The sequence below is a fragment of the Vulpes vulpes genome, chromosome 10 (genome assembly GCF_048418805.1).
Source record: "Vulpes vulpes isolate BD-2025 chromosome 10, VulVul3, whole genome shotgun sequence".
NCBI lineage: Eukaryota > Metazoa > Chordata > Mammalia > Carnivora > Canidae > Vulpes > Vulpes vulpes.
Window position 1 is genome coordinate 40,186,037 of NC_132789.1, and position 24,835 is coordinate 40,210,871.

The 24,835-nt window shown below is 45.4% G+C and overlaps 1 protein-coding gene across 7 annotated transcripts in view; it reads right to left on the reverse strand.

Annotated features, from left to right (window-relative positions):
• Window positions 1-346: 346 nt before the first annotated feature.
• NFYC (nuclear transcription factor Y subunit gamma) overlaps window positions 347-24,835 on the reverse strand; it is a 66,760-nt gene continuing 42,271 nt past the window's right edge. For 4 of the 7 annotated variants that reach the window (XM_025983664.2, XM_025983662.2, XM_072723699.1 and 1 more), the window contains exons 3-10: window positions 22,171-22,242; window positions 20,608-20,721; window positions 17,181-17,276; window positions 11,945-12,118; window positions 8,216-8,374; window positions 4,997-5,104; window positions 2,554-2,613; window positions 347-1,284 (exon numbers count right to left, since the gene is read on the reverse strand). In XM_025983664.2, the coding sequence (XP_025839449.1) occupies window positions 1,165-1,284; window positions 2,554-2,613; window positions 4,997-5,104; window positions 8,216-8,374; window positions 11,945-12,118; window positions 17,181-17,276; window positions 20,608-20,721; window positions 22,171-22,242 (903 nt within the window). In that variant the 3' untranslated portion in view covers window positions 347-1,164. The remainder of the gene's footprint in view (window positions 1,285-2,553; window positions 2,614-4,996; window positions 5,105-8,215; window positions 8,375-11,944; window positions 12,119-17,180; window positions 17,277-20,607; window positions 20,722-22,170; window positions 22,243-24,835) is intronic. The other 3 variants (XM_072723700.1, XM_025983663.2, XM_072723701.1) reach the window with 1 other exon arrangement.

A 24,835-nucleotide genomic window follows, 5' to 3' on the forward strand; every position in this document is an offset into this window, starting at 1 on the left:
GGATGTGTCTGAAGGACAGAGAACGTTTCTTCCATGAGAGATGCTCTCTTGACCCGCAAGCCGGCAGGACACAGCTGAATCCGGCCCACCAGTGGTAGTCTGGGTAAGGCAGCAGGCAAGTAGTAGCAGCAAATAGATTCTGACCTAGTTCATCTTCAAAATTAGCTGAAGACTTCCACTCGAATCAGACATGTAGCATAAGTTCCCTTAGCTTGGGAGGTCCTCTCCTCAGAAAGGTCCCCCTCCTTCATAGACACTCAACCTGAGGCCAAACAAACCTTTGCAATTTTCAAGCCTTCCCAAAGTGGCCCCATGAATGCCCCCAGACACAGAAACCAACTCTAAATTATCTAAAATGAGATTTATTGCATTTCATGCAGTTTGAAGTCCATGCAGCAGAGGAGACTAGCACAATTTTTAATGCATTTTAAAAATTAAAAAATGGGGGTGGGGGCAGGCAAATGCACAAAGTTCTAGTCTCCTTGGGTCCCTGGGAGAGAAGGGTTTGGAAATGAAACCATCCACTTTCCATGGTGAATGAGTTCATCTTCCAAACGCAAGGAATGTTTCCATGGCCTCTGGGTGCAAACACACAGAGCTCTGGGACAAGCGCAGGGTCACGGGAGAGGACCACTAGTGAAGAGGAAGCTACACAGTCACCTAACTCAATCTGAGGGCAGAAGAAGACGGCAAATCCTGGGGGCAGCAGCTGTTCCAAGTCAGGAGAAAACATACCCCCCCATGAGGAGATTTGCTCTGGAAAAGAAGCGGCGGTAAGAATCAAAAAAGAAAAAAAAAAGAGAAAAAAAAAAAGAAAAGAAAAAAAAAAGGGGGAAAACAAAAGAAATAGTTCTTCAACCACACTCTTCAAGAAAATGCCATAAATATGTTATTTAATATTTTCATTTCATAGCATTGGACACACAGCTCAACATACTGAAATACTGATTCCTTGGAGAAAAAAATGGAAAAAAGGAAATAAAAAATATTGCATCTTTCTGTTGGAGAATCTCGGCCCCCAGGCGTGGGGCGTAGTGCACCAGTGTCCTAGCCTGCAGGGGGCGCCGAGGTCGCCGGTCCTCTGGGGAGGGAGGCTGTGCCCACCGCCCGGGGCTCTATGGCAAAATCTGTGTTGGGTGTTCTTGGTCTTGGCAGCTCAGGTGCTCAGTCGCCAGTCACCTGGGGGGCCTGGCCATCGGAGGGCTGGTTGGCTGACTGGATGAACATGGGCTGGGTGAGGTCCTGGCCGGCAGGCATGGTGACTTGCTGGATCTGGTAGAGCTGCTGCGAGGAGTGGAGAGGAGAGGGAGGTCACCCCTGGGAAAGGTGCACGCAGCTCCCTCCGGCCTCCCCTGGTTGGGGCCCAGATCCCTCAACCACCCCTGCTGTAAGGGGTCGGAGGGAGGAGGGGATGTGGGGCTCTGTGGGCCCAGGAGCAGCGGACACAGGGCACTCCGGCCCCCCTGGACTCCAGCCCCACTGCAGCTCCAGCCTGTGGCTTGCACTTCTCTGGGCTCTGCCCCTCCCGTGAGCTCAGAGCCTCAGAGCCTCGAGCTTGCTGCACACTGTTCCTCTGTGACCAACACAAGCAATCCGAACCACTGTAGCAGCTGTAGCAGCAACAGCAGCAGCAGCAGCAGCAGCAGCAGCAGCGTGGAAGCCAGCACTTCCCCAACTCAGTCTCAGTCATCCTCACTAGCGGGGGAGGAGGATTACCCTCTCGCCTCCTCCTTTCCTCAGAATATCTGGCTGGGGCTGAGGCCACGTTGAACCTGCACTTCCTCCTTGGGGCCTGCTGAGGAGGGCGCCTGGTTTTAAATACTAAGCCAGGACCCGTGAAGCGTTGAGAAGTAGCCCACATAGCCACTCTGGAAGGACAGAGCCAGAGGGGCACTTGACTTCTCAGGTGTCCCCCCGAAAAACCCACAGGCAAAGACCCATCACAGGAGCCCGGGCATATGCGTGGGCTGAGGCCAGAGGTGGGTCCTGGCTCCTGTCCCTTCTGGGCAGCAGAGGGCACTGGCTTGGGTGTGTCATCCTGTCATGTACTCGGGGGTTCTCTGGGACCATCAGTGTGAGGGAAAGGAAAGATTCCTTCCTCACAGGAGCTTAGAATTACTGAATTCCGGGCACCAAGAGAGTTACAGAGATCCCATGTTCTCTGCATGTCAATGAATCCGTGCTATTGAAAAGCAGCATAGTCTAGGAAAAAACCAGCCCTAGAGATGGAAACAGAAGACCTGCATTCTAGTCCTGGTGCTGCAATGAAGAGCTGAGTGAGCACACACAAGACACTTCTGATCTCTAGGACTCCATTTACTCATCTGTAAAGTGGGGACTGGTGCTATATAATGTCTGAGATGACGTTCAGCTCCCACAAGTCTAAACCTAAAGGACTGGCACTCCAAATTAAAGACTATTTGCTTTAACAAGTTTTGTTCACTTGTTACCAGGAACTGGAACAGTTGCCCTAACTATCCAAACCCAGAGATCTCACCTGCTGCCCCCGACTACCCCTCAAGCCCTGACCCCGGCCAAGACTGGGTGTCCTACCTGTCCATCCGTGAACTGGCTGAACTGCTGCTGTCCTTGCTGCACTTCTGTCTGCGTGATCTGCGGGAATCAAGATGACAGAGGAGGCAGGTCAGCTGCAGGGTCTGGTTCACCGCTCCAGCAGCCCACAACCAGAAGGTTGTGAAGACCACATGAGACAATGCACATAAAATGCCCAGAATGAGGCCCGGCACAGAACAGGTGCTTGGGGAGTAGCAGGAGAGCAAGGGTCCTCCCCAATCCCCTGCTACTGATGGCTACTCAGAGTTGACACCACACAGGACCACAGAGGTCCCCCCCACCCCCCGAGTGTGTAATATATACAACTTCCACAACCAGCTCTCTTAATGTCCACCTGCTCCCTGCCTGCCCCTCACTGCACGCTCCTAGGTGCCAACACAGCAGGGCCTAACATTTATAGCTTAGGCAAAAACCCTAGCCAGTGACTGCAGACTGCAAAACACTGGGGAGAGTGGGGAGTGGTCCCTTTCATTCTTGGAAGGTGGGCTCCAAACCAAACCGTATCACCTAGATTATCTGACTGGAATATGAAACACCCTGGCAAGGAGGTGGCCTTGGCTCTGGAAGCCCTTGTGGCACACCTATGAAGTTTTTTCCGAGACAGGCCACGTGCAGCCCTCTTGGCCAAGCAGGGGGTGGGGTGGGGGGTGGAGGCGGGTGGAACGAGGCAAACATTTACCACATGGGTTTACAATCTTACATGAGGATTTTAAGTACATTTGAAAAGAAATGTGCTGACATGTAGAAATGCATCATATAGTGTCAGCTGCTTGACATAGCCTGGCACACGCATACTTGTATGCATTCCTGTATCTACGGAACATCTGACTAGTACGTCCTCTATGTACCATCTCCTGGAACCATCACAGCCAAGCTGTAAGGTAAGGACTGTCCACTTGAGTGTCCTCACAACAGCTGAAAACACCCCATCAGGCTTTCCCATGAGGCTGTCAGGAGCAAGAGTGGAGCAGGTGTGAAAGGGCTTCATGAGGGTTTCTTACTGTTGTTCTTGTTTGGGGTCTTTCTTCTCCTATAGGTTGTAAGCGGCTAGAGAGCAGCAGCTCTAAGTTTTGTCTTTTTAGCCCCCCAGTGCAAAGAAAGTATTTAAGAAATGTCTGCAAAATAAATGAATGACCCTGAGACAAATGTAAAGTATTCTTCATAAATGAGGTCAACTGTGCCTTGTGAGCCCCCAGGACTGCCCTTTCACATGAGTTGAAAGTTTCATTTACCTTTACATTCCATTTACATATTATTCATTCAACAAACACAGACCAAATAGCTACTATGTGCCAGGCTGTCACGATTATGATCTGTTGTAATGAAGACTCCAACTGCGCTCAGGTGCCCACACCCCCCACCCCCGGCCTTGCTTCTCCCCTCTCCTATCTGAAAATCTGACTCTCCCCACTTTCTGGCTTTAGTTTCTGGTCCCCAAACTAACCTCTGAGGAACCAAAAACTCTTCCTTCTTATTTCCTCCACCCTCATGCCGTGAAGTTTTTGGATTCCAGGTTAGAATCTCGCAAAGATTTTTTTTTTATTTTTTTAAAGAGGGGTACCTGACGGTGTGACCAGTCTGGAGATGTAACTTCATGCCAGTCAGCCCCAAGGAAGTTACAGAAAAGCCCACGCCCTTATGTGAGCCAAGGAATGGGTCTGGAATGGGCCCTTTAATGATCCCAGAAACTACATGGAACTCCGAAGCCTTTTTGGCTCATTCCTCATGTTTTCCCAAATGAGATCTTTGGAGACCTGCTCTACAAACTCAGCTCTGTCACCACTGTCAATAGATACATCACCAGAAATGCAACTGGGCCAGACTTGTCCAGCTCTTAAACGATCGCTGCTTTTTTTGGGTCTGAGGCAGAAGAATCCATTAAAAATGCCTCCCCTTGACCAGTATTCCCCATCCCCTACAAATGATACCCGTGCCCCACCAAGCCCCAAGCCTAGGGAGGCTGCCCCCTCAGCACCCATGGCTAACAGTCTTCTGTATCATAGGGCGTGAGAGGAGATGAAAGGGGCAGTCTCTGGCTAGGTGTGCCTAAGTAAAATCCACGTAAGCTTTCCAAAGTGCACAGAGGGTGCCAGAACACAATAGCTATTTGGTTTTAAAGATAAAACTCAGCCTGACGATGAGGCACACTGTCAGAACGTCTCCTCTGGTCAGACATGCACACACATACATCAGGCTCTCTTTAAGTGTCCTTGAGATTTCCCATCCTTTGCATTTCTTTGTCCCTTGAGAGTAAGACGGTAAGTAAGAGACACACTTTGAATCCAATCCTCCAATAAACTCCCATCTGTCCTTTGGGATGAACAGATGTGCAGGGTGGAGCTCTTGCTGAAGGGTGAGGTGGCAAGAGAGCCATCGCTCCAGTCAGTCCCCTAGCCATGCCCTACATCTCTGGGGCACGTACCTGTTGAGCATTGGTGGCAAGTGTCTGGATCTGTCCCTGCACGACTTGGGTGCCTGATACAGGCTGGGCTAAGCGAATGTACTGTAGCTGGCCGGCATTCAGCTGAACCTAGAGCGGGGCAGACAAGCAGGCACGGAAGACTGAGTATGACCCCAACAGGCAAACTTCCCATGACCAGAGGTGGTGACTGCCACTCCCCTTCTGAGACCTCCAAAGTAGTACCTGCAAAGTTTCTCTTCAACAGCAGTCAACATGAGCAAAACCATAAAATCCCTACCCGGCAAGTCATAATACACAAAAGAGAGTATGTTCCCTAAGTGGACTTTGGAGAAAATTCCCAGAGGATCTGGTTACATATGTGAGGACAGCATGGCCACACCTTCAACATTCACTGGCTCTCAGCCGTTTGCTCAGTTTATCTTAGGATTTTATCCCATACTGTCAGACATGATCGGAATGCTTTGTACCGTAAGTGTGGGCCATTCTCCACTCTATCTCCAAACTCCGCCACCCCAATTCTTGGGATGGCTGATCTAATACTGAGAACTCCAGCATCTGTCAGGAGCCCAAAGCAGATGGCCAGCACTCTGCGCCCTAGCCCTAGTCCTGCCCAACCCATGCTGCACATCTTGGAAGAAAAAGCTGGCCTGCTTCACTATCTCGGTTCCCAAGAGCCAGAACCAACAGGGGTCTGTGGGACTTTTAGGATCCTTGGTGTTCAGCACTTTCTTCTGGCCAAACTCCTCCCAAGGGGAAGCTGAATCAATAAATGTTTCACAGAAAACCCCATCATGGGAAACCAAAGCTACAAAAATGCCCTTAGAGTCCCTCATGCTTAAGATTAAGTCTCAGATAATACAATAATACCACATGCTGCATTTAATTGTTCACTAAAAGCCTTAACTCAGACTCTTAACGCTCCAGTGTACCATGAAAGTCTCAGTGCCTCGGGCGGGAATGGAGAGACCAAGGCGGCTGGCTGCAAGAGAGGAATCGTGGCTCAGCAGAGGAGAGTCAGCAGAGCACTGCCAACATTCACACTCGGGATTTGGGTGATGAAAAGTGGTGCCAGGAGGACAGACTGGTCTCTATCCGGGGGCTCAGAAACCACTCTCACTGGCTGCCCAGCCTGTCGTTGTTGCAGCAGTGAACTTCGTGAGGCAAACGGGCAAGTCATGTCTCTTTGTCCTGGAGCAAAGGGAATTTAAGACCGAATTCCCTTGCAGGGAATTTTACTTCCATGAGGAAAATGCTGATACACGAAGCTGCACTCCTGCCTGCAGTGTTAAATCACACTGCTTCTCTACAACTTCAGCTTCAAAGAGGATTTGAACCACCAAGAAAAGACAAATACTTGGTAGTGAGTGTAGTTCTTAGAAGTTCTTGGTAGACCAAATTTCAGAATTGTCCACTTACAGCAAATTGGAGGAATAGAAAACCTAAACTCGTTAATCTGGTTCACACGAGACAGGGCAAGATATTATGACCTGCGATTCTTTCTGAGACTATGCCAAGAAGAGCTGCTGGAAGTTGTGATGCCAGGCACAGATTGGCCCCGCCTGAAGTCCCATAATGTGGCTGCTGGGCAACAACACTAAGCTGCTTTTGGGGATGAAGGCAGCTGGCTAGAAGCTGGGGAAGATCGTCTGCTGGGACCAATCGTGGCTGGTCCCAGAGTCACCAGAACTCCAGCCAAGGAACACAGGATGAAAGACTAAAGCCTATTCCCAAGAACAGGGAAGGTGTAGTGACAACCACAGGGATTTTACGTTTCCCAGCTGGGAAGAGCTCTTTGCAGAAACTCAGATGCAACTGAAAAGTTGTGAGCCAGACAGTTCCAAGCAGTTCTTAGAAGCAGAAGCTCTTTTAGGCTTAGGTTTACACATCTGGTGATGCTCTGCCACAATGATAGGTCTGGGGACCCTGGCAGCGTTTTGATGTTAATTACAGGACAAATATGCCTGCCCTTTGGACTTTCAAAAAAGAAGCAAAGCTTCCTTCCTGAATGTCCTCTCTATTGGAGCGAGCACTCTGAGGAATTTATAAGTGCAGACTTCTGCAGAAGTTATCTGAGAATAGTGAATTCTGCAGCAAATCTATGCTAACGCTCTGTGTCCTGGAAGGTTAAAAAGACTGGAGTTAAAGTTACTGCAAAGAAGGAACTCTTCTTCTCTGGCTTAAGTTCTGGCGCCTTCACATGTAAAACTGAGAACCGTTCAAGAGAGGTCTTTGGTTGGTGGCTGAGACAGTGAGGGAAGGCACCTGGAACTAAGAGGGGTATGTGTGTGAGAAAGAGACAGAAAGAGAGAGAGAGAGAGAGGAAAAAAGTGGGAGTGAGAGGGTACAAGCTCTAGCAGAGGGAGAGTGCACCAAAAAGTAGAGAAAGGGAGGAAAGGCAGGAGGGGAGACGGAAAGATAGAGACACACACACACTCCACTTTCCCTAAGTTTTCTCTTGGTCTATTACCCCGTTAACTTAATAAGAACAGTTTCAAAAATGGAGCTTTTCAAAGAGGAAATAGTTAACCAAGTCCAAGCGAGTTTCTCTATCTGCCTACATGTCATTTACAAGAGGAAAGGCAAGGGGCAGGAAAGAGAAGTATTGCTCCGTGTCACTCTTTCCACACCTTTGGGTGGCAAAATGACCAATGTATAGATGGCAAGTGTTAAAATGGGGCATTTTTTACAAAAGAGCAAGTATAAGTAAAAAAGCCAACAAATCCAAGAAATGAAATCCCTCAAGGCACACAGGAAGCAGCAGTCCACAGTGAAGGGATGGATAAGTTAAATGAAAGCCAAAAATACACTTTGCTGCAGGCTCCACTGGGAACTGACTCATGAATATGCAACAAGTGTATTTATGGCCTTCTCTGTACACCTCCCTCTTATTCTCTGCTAATCAAAAGACAGGGAGGGCTGCCTCACAGGGCCTTCAGGTCTTGGCATGAACAGTGGTTACGAGCATTCTCTGCGTAGGTGGAGTGCAGGGAAATCGAGAGGAGCTGCCCCACGGTGGTGAACCCGAGCAGGATTAAAAGAGAGCAGTGAGCATACAGTGAAGCAAGCTGTGGTCTGCACTTACACGGATATAAGTTTAGAGAAATGTATGTACATACACACGGGTATATGCAATATTCTGTGTGTGCGTTTAAGATCTATAAGCACTCTCGTTACAACAGGAGCACAGTGCCTTGTAGATGCGAGGCAGAGCAGGCTTACCGGGATCTGCTGGATCTCTCCTGTGTTCGTGATGATCTGCTGCATCACCTGCATAGTCTGTCCGGTGCTGCTCTGGGCCTGCTGGGCTTGACCCTGTGGCTGAGCCTGAACAATCTGGACCTGCTGACCTTCTCCAACCTGCATGGTCACGGGCGTGGTCTAGAAAGAAGAGTAATGAGAAAGCTGATTCAACCCTAGCTCAGAGCCATTAGGCTTACCAAGGGGTTACCGATGAGCAGTTAACTGGCAGCAAACCCCTTCCATGGATGCCTAAACTCATCTTAATACAAATTAACAACACTCAGAGTCTTTTGGGCCTACACCACTGTTTAAGTTTATTCTCCAAAATAAAAGATGAGAAAGCCATAAAGATTTGTAGTCTCACAGTACAGAATAACTGCCCAGGCCCCAAACATCTCTATGGTTCAAATGCTGCAGCTTTTCAAGCCTCCTCAGTGACCAAAAGGCACATATGTTACAAAAGAATCCAAAGTAACCATTACAGTTCACTTGAGAAATGGCCAAAGTCAAGTGGGAAGCAGGTGAATTTGGAGAACAAATTAAATGGAGTGGGGTTGGTATGAATTTACTGAGTTCAGGATCTTGGGACTCCTTTCTAGGGATACCAGACACTGGAAGGAAAATAAACTACATGCTGGCTTTGAGCAAGCAGCAGAACGACTCCAGCCCACACTGGCCAGCTGGCTGCTGTGGATCAAGCTCAGCTTTCCACCAGAGAGGCAACCACCACTAAGACCTGGACATTACCTAAGGCTACCCAAGGAACAGAATTTAACAAACAAGAACTTTAACTCTCTAGAAACAGGAACCTTAGATTTAAGAAATTTCTGTCCAATGTACATGACTTGGCAGATTCTGAGTCTCTCAAAAATGTTCATGGACTTGTAGTCCTATGAAACTTACGCCTCTGAGAGATGGCAGACTTAACTGTCAAAAGGGTTGGTCAGTCACTTGTTCAAATTTCAAAGCTTTAGGGACACCTGGGGGGCTCAGTGGTTGAACATCTTGCCTTTGGCTCAGGGCGTGATCCTGGGGTCCTGGGATTGAGTCCTGCATCGGGCTCCCTGCATGGAGTCTGCTTCTCCCTCTGCCTCTGTCTCTGCCTCTCATGAATAAATAAATAAAATCTTTAAAAAATTTTTTTTTCCAAAATTTCAGCCCCAAATGTGCCCTTTACAGACTACCTAGAGCAGGGAGCCCAGCACATGCTGTTCATCTGGTGGGGGTAGGGGGTGGTCATGGTGCCAGAAGGAAGGTGGAATCTTTTAAAAACTACACCTACACTCCCAATGCCCGGATTCAGCCGTGACCCTCCCCACTCTGAATCCAGAGTCACTTCTGTAAGAAGACGCTGCGAGCCTTCTATCGAAGTGGCCATCTTATGTTTCTGACTACACAGGTCTCCTATGCATCTGAAGTTACAGGGGAAGGGGACGTGCTCTAGGAACCCCAGATGAGATTCAAGGGACTACTAGGTAAGGAGAAATTACTATGACCTGGAGGTAGAAGGAAAGAGGACAAAGGGATCTGTGTAAAAATACATGCAGTGGGCTAGGACAACAGGAAACACCTCCCGTTCTCACACCCGTATTCTCAACTCAGCCTATTCTCCCAACCTCCAGGAATAGAAGTTTCCAATTTTATGACAGAACACACAGGATTCACTTTACCAAAATATGCTTTCCTTCCAACTTTAATATGTATTCTCTCCACAAAGGTTATCTGAACTCAACTTGAAACAGGCATTACTACAGGTCCAAGGAGGGGGACACAGCACAAGGCCACCCTGAACCAGAAGGACAGAGAAACAGCAGCTGGGAGACACTGGGAGAGACCAACTCCACCATACCTGCAAGCTTCCTCACCAGCTCCAAGCTGAGCAAGTCTGGGGTAGCAAAGAGGAGAGATGAAATTCTTGCTGACTAAAAAAAAAAAAAAATGCATACTGCCAACTCATCACTGTACTTTATCAACTCAATTTTCCCAAGAGGATTTCTAAGGTATTTCTAAATCCTTTCAGGAAAATGAAGGCTTGTGTTAGCATGGCAGCTGTCAAATCATGTATGGGGTGCCCTGCTGTCAGGGCACAACAGCCATGAGCCTCTTCGGATGTTCAGCCAATCAGACCCTGTGCTTGATGGACTCCCTTAAAGTTTGCTCTTGTAAAGGAATAAAGCCTTTGCCAGGTAAAACTCTCAGCACTGCAGGGGCACAAAGCATTAGCCAAAGAAGGTCCCTTAGGCATCAGGGTATAGTGAACGCCTTGAAGCAGGGACTCGGCTACAATCATCTTTGCGTTAGCACAGTGTCTGGCAAAGAGAAAGCACCCTAGTACTTTCATTATATGGACAAGAAAAAGTGAGGCAGGAAATAAATCCTGAGGTCTTAATTAATATTTAAATCTACCTCTGCCTCAATTTTTTTTTTTTTTTAAAGATTTTATTTATTTATTTATTCATGAGAGACACAGAAAGAGAGGCAGAGACACAGGCAGAGGGAGGAGAAGCAGACTCCATGCAAGGAGTCCGAGGTGGGACTCGATCCCAGGAATCCAGGATCACGTCCTGAGCCAAAGGCAGACGCCCAACCACTGAGCCACCCAGGCATCCCCCAATTTTCTTCTTGTAAGCAAACCTAGCTCCTTACCAGCAGACACAAGGCTACCTGGGATGTGTCCTCCACCTCTCTTTGCAGACCTGTCTAGATGTTCCCCCAAGCTGACTGTACCCTCCTACCACTCCCTATGCAGGTTCCCAGCTCCAAGCATTTGCTTGTGCTGTAATCTCTTCTGGAAAGCCCTCCTTCGCCTCTTTACATGATTCATTGCCATTGTTCCCTCTAAGACTCATATTATTCCCTTTAGGGAACCTTCTCTGACACCTGCTTCTACCACTTCCCTCACATTTTGTTAGGCATCTCTTTAACAAGATCCCATAACACCCTTTACATGGCCCTAAGAGTTTCTTAACACTTCCCATGTGGTGGTATTATATTCTTTAAGTATTTGTACCCTATTAGATTGTGGAGATTCTTAAAATAGGGACTGTTTTATTCATGCTAGTATCCCCAGCACACAGGATAGGCTTCAATGTTTGGTGAATAAATTAATACTTGACAGGGAATTTGGATTCAGAGCTCAGAGAACAGAGTTCTCTACAGCCTCTCTGATCTCCAACAAACATGGATGTCACTGCTTTCACAATAAGACCGTTACGGAGAAAGAATATTCTGATTGCTACTGTAAAAAGAGGTCACTTGACACAACTGTGGTGCAACAGAGAAATGACAGGGACAAGGGGAGGAGAGATATGCAAGCTGGTGATGATTCCTACTCTCTTCCTTAAAGGTCTAACAGTCCAATTCCGGTGTAGACAGCAGACACGGAGTTCACTTACAATACCTCCTACAGGGATGTCACTACTCTTCATGGGGGCACTTTCTCCCTTCTAAAATTTAGCTCATAGTGATCCCAGAGAGCGTCTCATTCACTGCACTCTCCTCATGTGACCCCTGAGGAAACCAGGGCCCAGAGAGGTTAGGGTGACATATCACCTGGGCAGCTGAATCTGGGGAGAAGCCTAAGTTTTCAGACTTCAACTCTGGTGTCCTATGATGACTGGCCTGCCTCTCCGCCCAGGCCAGGCCTTCCCCACCCCAAACCTAAGTGGCGCAGTCTTGCTGGCAGGCACCCCCATACAGCTCACGGACCTGGCCCTGCTGAGGCTGCGCAATGATGATCTGCCCGGGTTGGATGGTGGTTGTGGAGCTGCTGGTCTGCTGGCCCTGCTGCTGTCCCTGGACTTGGACGGCGGCGGGCTGCTGAGCCAGCGTGAAGTAGTACTGGACAGGCTCGGCAGGAGTCACAGACTGGCGCACCTCCTCCTGTGGGGTAGAAGGAGAGGCAGGTAAGAGGAAAAGAACTGACTCAGCAGCTGCCACAGTGAATTTCCATTCTTCCCCCACACAGACTCTGTGCAGTTGCCTGCTGAATGCTGAGCTCTCCACATTTGAAGCCAAGGGAAAGTGGAATTTGAAGAGACCAGTTGTGCTAAATCAAACTAAAAATAACAGATTCCATAGGCTTCACAAAACATACAGCCAATTTTCTGAAGTACAGAGTAATCACCCATTGCGTGATGAGTTGCAAATGGGCAAATAATTACCGTAACTAAAAACCACGCACCAGCAGTGCTTGTCAGTAAACGCTATTGAGGCCTGTGATCTGCAGACAGTGCTAATTGCAAGCACTGGGAAGATGCTACCCAAACATCAAGCTCTCAGGCCAGCCCCGTATCTCCCAAATAGACAGCACTCTCCTTATGTGGTGCCCACCAGCTCTGGAGGGACAGAGCAGTGGAGAGGGAAATAGGGCTTTTCCTGGGCTAGAACTTTAGAATTCAATGTCAGGATTGAGAGCACTGGTAGGCAAGTGCCCCGCTTTTCACAGTACACCAAGAGCTCGGTGGTCACCGAGGGCCATGTCTAGCCAGCATCATGTCTGGTTCTGGTTGTACTTAGCCACAGAAGCGCAACCCAGGGGGCCTGAGGGACACTCTCCGCTGGGGGGCTGCCTTGGCTGACTAGGGAGGTCGCACTCTGTCCGATCTGCTGGGTGAAGAGACTGCTCCTTCTTCAGCTGACGTTTTCCATGGCAGAAGGAGTAAACAACCCTCTCCCAGCCACCTTGAGCTCACAGCTGAGAGTGTAGGATGTTTACACACACTACGGCATGGTTAGAGCCTGAGGGTCCGGGGTTGATAGACCCCTGACCACTGACACAGAGATCGGCGTCTGCTCCGGAGAACCCTGCGACACACGGTGCCCCTGCCTGGGACAACAAAAACAACAGAAACATACATCCGCTTGGGCTGGCTGAGCAGAAAATAAACTTAATTTACTCACTTCCTTGTTCTGGGCTAAGTTTGTCAGATTCAAGAAAAGAGGAAAAGACACTTCTCCAAGGTAAAGAGATGCCGTGAACTGCCTCAAAGCTCCCCAAGTGACAGTGACCCAGTAGGTACTGACTGCATACCCTCAACTAGGTTAGGCACCCCAATCTATGTTGCACAGTCCCTTCCTCACTACACTTTGTTGTACCTACTTATCAAATTCACTGTCTTCCCTGTTCCAGTGGAAGCACTATGAGGGCTCAACTTTCTCTTGCTCTCCGATATCGCAACCATTTATTCCCTTGTAGGTGGCACTCAGTAAGAGGTTGCTGAATGACAAATTTATAGAGCCAGGCAGAGAACTGCAGGTAGGAAAGTGGTTTATTTTTTTATTTTTTATTTTTTAAAAGTAAATTCTATACCCAACATGCGGCTTGAACTCACCAACCCCAAGTTTATGAGTTGCATGCTCTTCCAACTGAGCCAGCCAGGTGCCCCAGAAAGTACTTTTTTTATTTTTATTTTTTTTATTTTTTTTTAGAAAGTACTTTTTTTAAAACTTAAGTTGGTATTATGACATAGTCTCTTGAACCTAACACCTGTTACCGATAGAAAAGAGTACATAAACTTTCTTTTGCTACCTCTAGGATTCTGTGGCCATGGTGTGGGGAGAAGCAGATGTCTGCTGTAGAACAGAGCCTGCCTGGTAACTCTGGGCCCTGGATACTAGAAGTAGGATTGCTGCTGTCTAGCCTTTCAGGAACTGGAAAGATTCTCTAATGGCCACCCACCCAGCCTCAGAAGACACTTTTACCATTCTGGGTTTCTAAGCTAGTCCTCAAATATGAACAAATTTTCTAGGTTAATGCATTCTGTGCTTCAGACCCAAACAGTTTGAACCCTGAACATAACCACACTAAGGCAGAACAAAAAGGAGGGCCCCTTTATTTTCATTTAGGATTCAGTTTCCAGAACAACGTAACTGTGACAACAGCACCTCCATTTCAACTCAACTTTTCACCATTATAAATGAAGGTCAGCCTGTCAACTAGCTCTTGACTATGTCAGGGATAAATACTAATACCCTCCCTTAACCAAGAAACAGGGACCAACTGCTCTTTTCAAAGCTCTTGAAATAGGTTCAATGTATTTATTTTCCACTGAGAGTGCCCCTCCTATTTTATAAAAAACATCAATCACTATAGCCTAGACTTAACTTACAAAAGTTCTTGGATAAACAAGAGGGTAGAGGACTGAGACTTTCCCAGAACCAACTTGAAGGCAGTCAGGGAGGAGGAAGAAACTGGCATTTCCCGGCCTTGACCTGTTACAATTCTGTCTCCAGTTATCTCTCACTGCAACTAACCTGCAAGTGAATACAGCCTTTTCGCCAGACAAAAAAAAAAAAAAAAAAAAAAAGGAAAAAAAAAATCCTTAAAGCACCTCTTCCTGAAGCCAAAATACTCCTTGCCAAAAACTGTGACAGCAAGTAAAGAGCTTCTCCTATACTGCCTACCACACCCTCTTAAATTATTTATGAACTAGGCAGTGCCTAGGACACCTGGGAGTACCTAGCAGAGGTGCCTGGATTGGTGCTGGGAGGACCAGGCATGGCTGCTCTCAAATCACTGGACTGGAAGGAGGCACATCTAAAGTTTTGCATTATGAAGACTCACCCGGCCAATGGAGAGCAAGCTAGCAAGGGAATGATTATGCTTGGTTTAAAGAAATGGGTGAAGAGAAAATGACATTTCAATGGTCAGGAACTTTCAACTCATAGCTTTAGTGGGTGTAGAAGTCAGCCTCAACTATCCTCTGCTTCTGAATACTCTTTCCTTGCTTCCCCGAAGAACAAGAGAAATTTCCAAGCATCTCTGAGAAGTCAAGGATCTTAGATCTACAACTCAATATTCCTGGCTAATTTCTTTCCCCAGCAATGGGAAATCACCCCTTGTGCTAGAACAATCTCTGAATGATTGAATCAATCCAGAATGGGGCACTTGCTCAGCTTTCGCAGTGGCCTCCCCGACCAGAGGACGTGCTCTTGGAATCTTTTCAGAAGTGGAGACCGACGAACATCAGAGAACGAGCAGCATCCCATCCTCGGGCCACTGCTACAGGGTTGCACAGCCAGCCTCAGAATGAAAAAAGTACATTCGCTTCAGTAGCCAGAAATGAACTGCTGTCTCCTTCAGAAAGGGTGAGTTTTGGAGAGTAGGCGCTTTTAAAGGACTTAAGGAGGTGCCAGCCAATTTGGAGCTGGGGAAAACTTCATGTCTACAGAGGATTAAAAGTGCTATCTTAGAATTTCAGGCCAGCTTTCAGCAATCTCAACCTTTCAAAGGCCAGGCAGCAGCTGTCCCCAATAGGATGCCAATCAATGGCTTGAACACCTACAAAGACCTGAATCCAGGCAGCAAGGAGCTGTTTCAGCTAGACACACTTTAAAAGGAGATGGATCACAACATTTTGAGTCAGGCTAGGATGGAACTAGGAGCGGCCTGACACCCTGAGACAGCCAGGGACTGAGGACTTGAGGAAGGGACAGGACATGACCCCTCCTTCTAGCTGGCTGGTTCAGCAGACAGCCCACAGAGATTGAGCAGGAGTCAGCACAAGGCCTGATTTTGTCACAGAGCTCACCACCCTGTTTTTAAAGGGCGCTTCTGAAACAAATTCCAACAAGGAGAGCAGGGATGCAGTAGCATTTATTCTGGGGGAAGAGAAGTGGTCTGAGTTCTTGCTATAGTGACGTCTCATAGAGGAGAGAAACGCCCCAAGCAGAGGAGCTGAGCCCGTGGGCACAAACCTGCAATGGTCTCAAAGGCGGTGTGCAGATGGGGACGACCGTGACCGTGGCAGCCTGCCGCTGTAAACATCCGACTGAAAGCCCCTCTGAGCACCTTACAGCTTCCAGTCAAGGATGTTTACAGTAGCAAAGACTGCCCAGAAAGGACGGAGCCGCAGTGAGGCGCCCTGCTCTAGTGATAGGGCACAGAGGGCTGGCTGATCTAAAGGGCCCCCGGTAGGGCCAGGATTACAGAGGTCCTTTAAGACGCCCACTTCTACACTTCCTAACTGGTTACCAGTGTGAGACAGCAGAGGAGAATGGTGGTCACGAATGACTCCTGTTCTAAGGCTAATATGTTATGAAATAATTCATTAAAAACACTTAAAATTTTATGAGTAAGGTAAAGTAAGCAGAACAAAGCACAGCTTTGCTCCTGCCAGACACTGCCTCTACTCCCCAAGTGTCTCTACCACACCTACTGAGTCAGGCAATCCGCTTCCCGCAAACAATGAACTATACAGGACAGAGATCTATTACAATTACAATTAAGAGCTTGATGCACCTAAGGTGCTGAAAAAAAGTCAGTGTGACCTTTGGAGAGGGGCAGGCAAAAGAGAGGCAAAGACAGATAATCACGTTCTTTCCCGTGATTGCTTAGAAAACCGTTTAAGTGACGGTTCTCAAATCTGGCTGCACATTAAACAAATCTGAAAAGCTTTAAAAAGTAGTGTGGTCCAGGCTTCCCCCTCACAGATTCTGATTTAGCTGGTGTGGGGTGAAGCCCGGACACTAGTATTTTTTAAACCCTAACAGATGATCTAATGTATAGCCCGAGTACTACAGAGAGAATCGCAATCCAGAGTAAGAGAAAACCCAAGTCCATTCACTCCAAACACCACTGTGCACATAGAGCTATTGCTTTAAATCTTGAAAATCTAAAATCTGTACCTTACTGGGAATGTGCTCCCATCCCAGATTAAGAACTCTGAGAGACTCCCTAGGGTACCCTGAAATGAACTTCTTTACTTTTTTTTAACTTGTCTTTAACTCTCATTTTGTCTACTTTCTGAAATACCACCTCAGAGGCACTGAGTTAAAAGTATCCATAAATGAGTAACAGAGGGAGATGTTAAGGATGGATCTGGTCTAGAGAAAGAAAAGCAAAAGAAACAGGAAATGACTTGAGCTGAGAGAGGAGCGTATCTGACACCAGTGTGCAAGGTGCTCTTCGGTCAGAAGCAGCAGCAAGGCCTTCCCAGCTCACCTGACGCTTTGGAGGTTTCAGTTCATCTCTTGGAACAATATCGATGAGAAAGTCAAACTGATCAAATTTTGTAATGGCCATGGCGATATCATTCCTCTGTAAGAAAGAAAAGCAGGGTGAAAAATTAGCCTAGGGAGAAACTAGTTCACCTGGCTTTATAACCTCCACATTACAAGTAAGATAAGATGATGACTTCTAAGTCAAAATCAATAACCATGGCCAAGGCTATAGCTGAAATAAGCACAAACTAGCAAACTTCACATCAGACCTGATGGACAGACACTAACAAAGATATACCTGTAGCTCATGCTCTAAAAAGCCTCCAATTATGACTACTACCACCTCTGCTGGATCCTACCCCAAGTCTTCCCCACAGTTGTTAAATTATCATCCTCCAACTAAATTTGTACAAATCTAGCAATCTCAACTGGCAGGTTTCTGGTTGTTCTGTGGTTAGCAAGGTCATGCTATTATTCAATCTTACAACCTTTTGGGATCTCTACTGAATCCTAATTAAATAACTTTTTAAAATATTTTCTAGTCACTGATCTATAGAAAGTTCCAACAAGGCTACGACTTTTATTTGGAATTTAAAGTCACAATGTTACATGCATGGTTTAAATCCTGTTTAATGTGATATGAATACCAGAAGTCTGAAGTTACTAGAATTGACTGATGATACTGAAACCAAGCCTTGTTCCAATGGAATTCTAAGAGTGATACACTTGTCTTTAAATAATAAAACCAAATTCAAAAAAAAATTAAAAACTTATATAAAACACATTAAGTATCCTTATTTGTGCACTTCATTGTATGAAAATTTTAAAGAAAAAAAAATCGGCCAGGAAAAAGTAATGAACTCTAGTGAATGATATGCACGTTAAAGACTTTAGGGAAAAGTAAACTTTGAAATGCATTTAAAAATAGATGGGGGCACCTGGGTGGCTCAGTCAGTTAAGCATCCAACTCTTGATCTCAGCTCCAGTCTAGATCTTGGGGTCGTGAGTTCAGGCTGCATTGGAGCCCAGCATGTAGCCACTTAAAAAAAAGAAATAGATGACTGGATGGACAGAGGGACAGACAGATACAGGGATGAAGCTAGTAAACTGTTAACGGTAGGATCTAGGTGGTGAGTATAAAGGTGCTCACTATTAACTTTGCTTATGTTTGAATTTTTTCATAATAAAATGTTGAGGGAGAAAGTCAACATAGTAACAGAAATCCCTAGTAATCTCTATGTATCACATCTTAAGAGAGGTGACTAACTAGACAAAAATAAAGGGGGGTGGAAATTTTCTGTATTTTCCCTCTCTTGTCTCTGTGATGGCCCCAAGCCACTGAAATGCAAAACTCCAATCCACCCTTGCCAAGCACCAGCTTGATAATAAACCCTCCAACCGAAGCAGGGTGCATCTTAAGGCTGCCAGGTCTCATTTAAGATCAGTACAATATAGTATCACATTCCTGATGATGTCACCTACTCAAAGCTATGTAAACAGCTCATATATGGATGGAATTGGGGGAGTGGCAGTGGTAGGGAACAAAATAATAAGCACTTCCAAACATACACCAGTGTTCTACAGAATTTTGGAAACACAAATATACTTAAGTTGGTCTTTTTAAACTTTATTTTGCCTTTATTAATGCTAGTAATATTTTACTGAATACTCCTATAAAACACAGAAATCTTAAGGACACAGCTTGATGAATTTTAATAAATATCTGCAGCCAGGTAGCCATCACTCAGATAAAATTATAAAAAGTGTCCTTCTATCCCTTTCCAACCAACTGCCCTCCCCCCTACTTTATTTCTATCACCATAGATGGTGATAGTATATGGTATTATTATGTGCCACATAATTTTTTTCCTCTGGTTTCTTTGGCTTAACATAATTTTTCAGATTCACCCATGTTGTATGGATCAATAGTTTTTTGTTGTTGTTGCTGTTGAATAGTAATCCATTTTATGAACATATCCCTTTTGTTTATATATCCCCATCTTGATGGATACTTGAGTTATTTCTAGTCTTTGGCTATTGTAAGTAAGGCTGTTATAAATATTCTTATACAAGAGTCCACCCTTTGGGGTGTATACCTAGGAGTGGGATGGCTGGGTCATACAGTAGGGACATATTTAAGGTTATTAGAAAGTGCCAAATACTCCCCAAAGTGACTGCACCACTTTGCATTCTGCCCAGCAGTCCTATAGAAGTTTCAGTCACTCCACTTCCTCATCATCAGTTGGTACTCAGTCCCATTCCAGTGAGTGTAAACCAGTATCTTGTTTTCATTTCTATTTCTCAGGGGACAATGATATTGCACACTTACTCATATGCTTATTGGTCATCTGGATATTTTTTTTTTTAAGATTTTATTTAAGACAGAGAGAGAATGAGTGCATGAGTAGGAGGCAGGGGCAGGAGGAGAGGGAGCTGAGCTGGGAGCCTAAGATCATGACCTGAGCCAAATGCAGATGCTTAACCGACTGAGCCACCTAGGAGCCCCAGGATACTTTTTTGAAGGCCCTATCCAAGTTTGTTCACTTTACTTTTTAGTCTGAATTGATCTTGAAGGTAGCTTTAACTGGATCTCTCTAGAGTTACAGGCTTCCTTCAAAGCAGCATAAAGTAAGTTCTCAATGTCTAACTGCACTAGAATGTAGGTTTCCCGAGGGTGGGGGTTTTGGTCTCTTATGTGTGTTAATCCCCAGAGCCTAGAACAGCACTTGGCACATTGTAGATGTTCAATAAATATTTGTAGAACAAATATGCATGCATCTTCAATTTGGAGGTAAAGGGAAACAAAGGAGAAAACAATTTACTTTCTTGGCTTTGCTGTTGAAAGACTGCCAGTGTCTTTTTATCTGTCACACCCTTCCTCTTATGTCTGGGAAACCTTTCCTCCAAGAACTAGGGCCTGGCTGTTAAGAGAAAACCCTCTAGAGCCAGTGTCTTCACATAATATGAATGCTGATTTTTCTGGATTAAAATAAAAAGAAAATGAAAAAGAAGGAAAGGATTTCCAGGAAGGCAGACAATAAAAAGGCAAATGAGGTAGGTGTGATGGATTCTTCCTGGGACTATCCTTTCCTAGAGTCTCTCAAGGCTTCCAACCAGAAGTTGTTTACATCTGGAAATAGATCAGTCTCACTTTAGCCTGTTTATAAGTGAGGGCTCACCAAATGAAGAGATCAGTCACTGAGCTGTGAAAACCACAAGAACTGGCAATGAAGATTCTTGGTGGGGAAATACTGTCATGTCTATAGGGTAGACCTGCCTCATAACAGTAGAGGTAGATGCCAGTTCCACACATCAGCTTGACAGAAACCTAAGAAGGAACAATCTTTGGCCGAAAACCATGCAAGAGAAGCAAGTGAAGGCAAAAGCAGCTCCTTGCCCAGTTTCCTCATGTACATCTACGATATTACCTGTAGAGTCCGGCGCTTGTTATCCTCTGTGTGGATCCAGGCTCGAAGAGTCAACTCTGTGATAAAAATCTGGGCTGCCTTGGCAAAGAGCACAGGGGCTTCTGCACTGATCATCTGCAACAGACGTAGGCCCTCCCTGTCAATCACCAGCATGTCATTCAAAACAGTTCATTTGTCTCTTGCCCCATTGTCCTGCCATGGACAATGGGGCAAGGGTTGGCAAATGAGGAGGTGACAGCCTCAAGAGAACCCAAAGTAAAAAAAAAAAAAGTAAAAAAAAAAAAAAAGAGAACCCAAAGTAAAATAAATCCACAAGTAGGGACAAAGCAAGTAGCAGGGAGAAGAAAGGAAGAAGGAAGAGTAACACTTGCTTCTCTAGCACCTACTATGCACTTTCTTATTTTCATAATAGACTTTCAAAGAAACTAGGGGGGTTAGGAAGGGTGAAGTGACTTGCCCATGGCCATTGACCCAGTTAGTGGCAGGGTTTAGGAGATGCAATGTGGGGAACAATAAGTTTGAGAGCCTATGGATGGATTTAGGTAAAATTTCAGGCTTCCCATCATTCTGGGCTTCATTTTCCACATACTGAAAAAGAAGACAATCTTTCCATGTTGCTGTGGGAATCAAATGAGGTCATATATGTAAAAGCACCCAGCACAGGGCCCGGTATTTAGTAAGTGCTCAAGTAATGTAATCTGCCTTGCCATGTCTGACTTCGAAGTTCAAGCTCTTGGTCAAACAAGGCTCTGAACTCTTGGTAAAGTGGTCTGTGCAGGACAGAGCCATGGGAAGAGGTGTGGAGTTAAGGAAGCAGGCGATAAGAACAGCGATTTTGGTTCTTCTACTCTAGGTGAGTCACTTTTAACCTCTTTGTGTCTATTTTCACATCTTGACAATGGCACTAATAATTCTTATCCTATCAAATCTCACAGGGTTACCATGAAAAGGAAGTGAGAGCTAATAAAAAGGGAAATTGCTGTGAACTGTTAGCTTTCTATACAAACACAAGGGACTATTAGTTTTGAGTGATAAAGAGAGAGCACTGCTCTCTCTCCGAGAACTGAATTGGGAGGTGGGCTTCTAAGAATACAGAAATAGCTGCCTACAGGGAAACCTCCTCACAGGTAGAAGTCATATAAAACAACTCACTGACAAAAAAATTAGAACAGGAGCAATAATATCATTATCGAATACTTCTTAGAGCTTACATCAACAAATAAGAGACTACAATAAGATGCTAATTGAGAAGATGGCACTGTCCTGCTGATTTGATGATTTGTGTTTACTCAGCACAGTAAAAAGGATGGGTGATTCAAAAAGCAAACCCTCAGCATGCTATCAACATCTGGAAAACAAGCTATCCCTAATTTCCAGAGAAGCACCATATAATAATTAAAACTGTTCAATTTCAGCTCACTTTAGACAGAACCAAAAAAAAAAAAAGAGACAATAACGATATTTTCATTTTGTTTAATTAAACTTTGAGTGCTACAGAAATGAGTGACAACCTATCCACCATTATAGCTTCAATATGAATAATAAAAACGAATATGAATTCACCTTCACATCTTCATCCAGTTTCATAATCTTCTTAATACGCGCCAGTGGGAGTTCCTGTACTCGGAAATCCTTCTGAAATGAATAACAAGAGGCACATAAATGGTAGGGACAATCAGCAGGGCATGACAGGCATCATGAAACACTGTGATTGGCCTAGTCCCTCCTTTCAGAAAATACGGCAAGAGAGGAGGTACATATTAAATGAAGAGAATCCAAGTCCCGAAGCAAAATTCTTCTTACCCCATGCAGAGTTTCAAATAATTAAAGGGTTTCAAGATAAACTTACGATGCCATCTAACAGCGCCCTCATGAAAAGCAGTCCTAAACAATATCAGATTCTTTGCCGGCATAAAATAGAGATGCATTTTGAGCATCTCCTCTGTACTGCCCCCCAAAGTTTATCAGTCTGCAATATGTAGGTTAAAATGAGATTTTTTTTCCACAGGGGCATTCCTTTAAGTTGCCAGTTCTTTCTTCTATTCTGGGACTACAAGGGCAAGATACTGGCAGCACCAGATCACGGTCACCCACAGTTGTCTTCAGCCAGTCCTGGCTGACTATGGCTACTTCTGACCTTTGCACTAACCTGACACTGGAATTTAGAGAGGAGGGCCTTTCCTATCACAGCAGCAAAGGCCCTGTCTCCAAAGTATGCGTGGGGGTAGGGGGTGGGAGCAAAATAGTATGGTGAAAAAAGGATGAATTTATTAGCTGCCTTTCAGGAACAGCCCTGGCACTTTTTTTCTAACAAGCAAGCCTGGACTGGGAGGAAACCACATGACTTTATTGAGGACAGGATTTAGGAAAGGGCTTTTTGACCAGCACTACTTCAGTTATTTGCGATTTAAGCCCTTTTTTAATTTTGATACTACTGGTACTCAAACACATGCCCAGTGATGGATGCAATTCTAGAAATAAAAATCAATTCTGGGTTTCACAGCTGCAGTGAAAAGAAAGGTGCAAAGGCAGAGACTGGCTAAAATCAGCAAAATCCCTACTGGGCCCAGGTGTCAAGTGCCTGATTCTGTAAGTGGTCTGAAATGTGACTCACCAAGCCCAAGGGGCTCACCTGGGAATTTGCACCATCACATTATGGAAGGAGGAGCTAAGATTTGGTATAATAAATCTGTGTAAGTGAACTTTCTTTTCCAAGACCAACAGAAACCATCAAAATATATGTCAAAGAAGGCAGTGGAGCCTTTTGGAAAAACGTCACCAGCCTCCCCAGAATCCATCTTTATGACTACAGAAGGAAGATGTACACTGAAACACCGGATTTCTCCTCACAAACCCAACAAGCGGCTTGGGACCACTCACATCTACAAACCTCCAACATCAATTTTTTATCTTTTCCCTTTCCAGCTTACGTAAAACATTTCCCATGAAGCTTCTACTAAAACTAACCCTGGAGTGGCAGGGCTTTACAAGTCCAAATTATTAAAATCTCACCCAAAAAGAACAGCAGGATACATTCTTTCTACTCTTATTTTTTTTTCCTCTTCTTTCATTTCCTCATTCATGAGATTCAACTGAGAGTGAATGTATGATACCTGCTACTATGTAAAAGATGCAAATCTATTCTTACCTTTGAACAGATTATAGTTTATTAGAGACTGTCATATAAAAATATTATAACCCCCTATGCTATACTAGGTAGGGTGGGGGTGTAAAATCCCATAGGGACAAGAAAGGAAATAACCAGCTGGTGCGGCAGGGGGAAGGGTTGGAATGAACAAGAGGAGCTGGCAAATGTTCCACAGAAGGGTTGACATCTGAACTGTGTCTAAGGGATGTTTCAAAATTTGCTTGTTGGAAAAGTATTAAAATGTTATCCAGACAGAAGCAGAAGTACAGCAACACAAAAAACATGGTCTATTTAAGTTTTAGATGTATGATCTTAGTACAGAGGGGAGCAGCAGGAAAGGGAATGCTGGATTGGGGCCAGACCCTAAAGGGATTTAAAAAAGCGTTTACCCACAGAAATCAATCACTGGTCTTCCTTCTTGTGTGGCAGATCACACAAAATGATGATGCTAAACAGAAATGCCAAGGAGAATGCTGGGGAATAACTCCTTTGAAAGGCCTCCCAGGAAGATACACACAGCACAAGATTATGACCACAAGGCCTAACTTGCTTGCACATGCACTCTCAGTGGGCTTGGTTATTTAATATATTTCTATATGACTGCGCTAAAGTTTCTTAACCAAAGCCCAAAGCTGGTAACCCCAACCCGAAACAGAATATTACTTTTAGAATTTCTGAGGCTATTCAATCAAAAGCAACAACAGAAGGTCCCACCCTGTAGAGGTATAAAATAAGGCAGAAATTTACAAAAAACAAAAAACAAAACAAAACCCTGCTCTAAGTCTCTCCCTCAAAAACCTTTTCTTTCTGGAAACTTTCTCATGAGCCACAAACCTTGAGATCTCAAGTGTGTGAAAAGCAGTGTGTGAAAAGCAGATCTTCAGATGTGCATGTATGGTTCATTATCACTGACAACAGCCCAGTCTTCTATAATCTCATCCTAGCTTTCCAGTCGTGTATGTGTATAAGGGTTTATGACCAACTTACTGGAGAGGGCAGCACTCTCACCAGCCATAGGTTGAGGTGCACTCAATAGTCTTTCAATTCAGTGACTCCTTGTCATTGGCAGCCACGCAACTG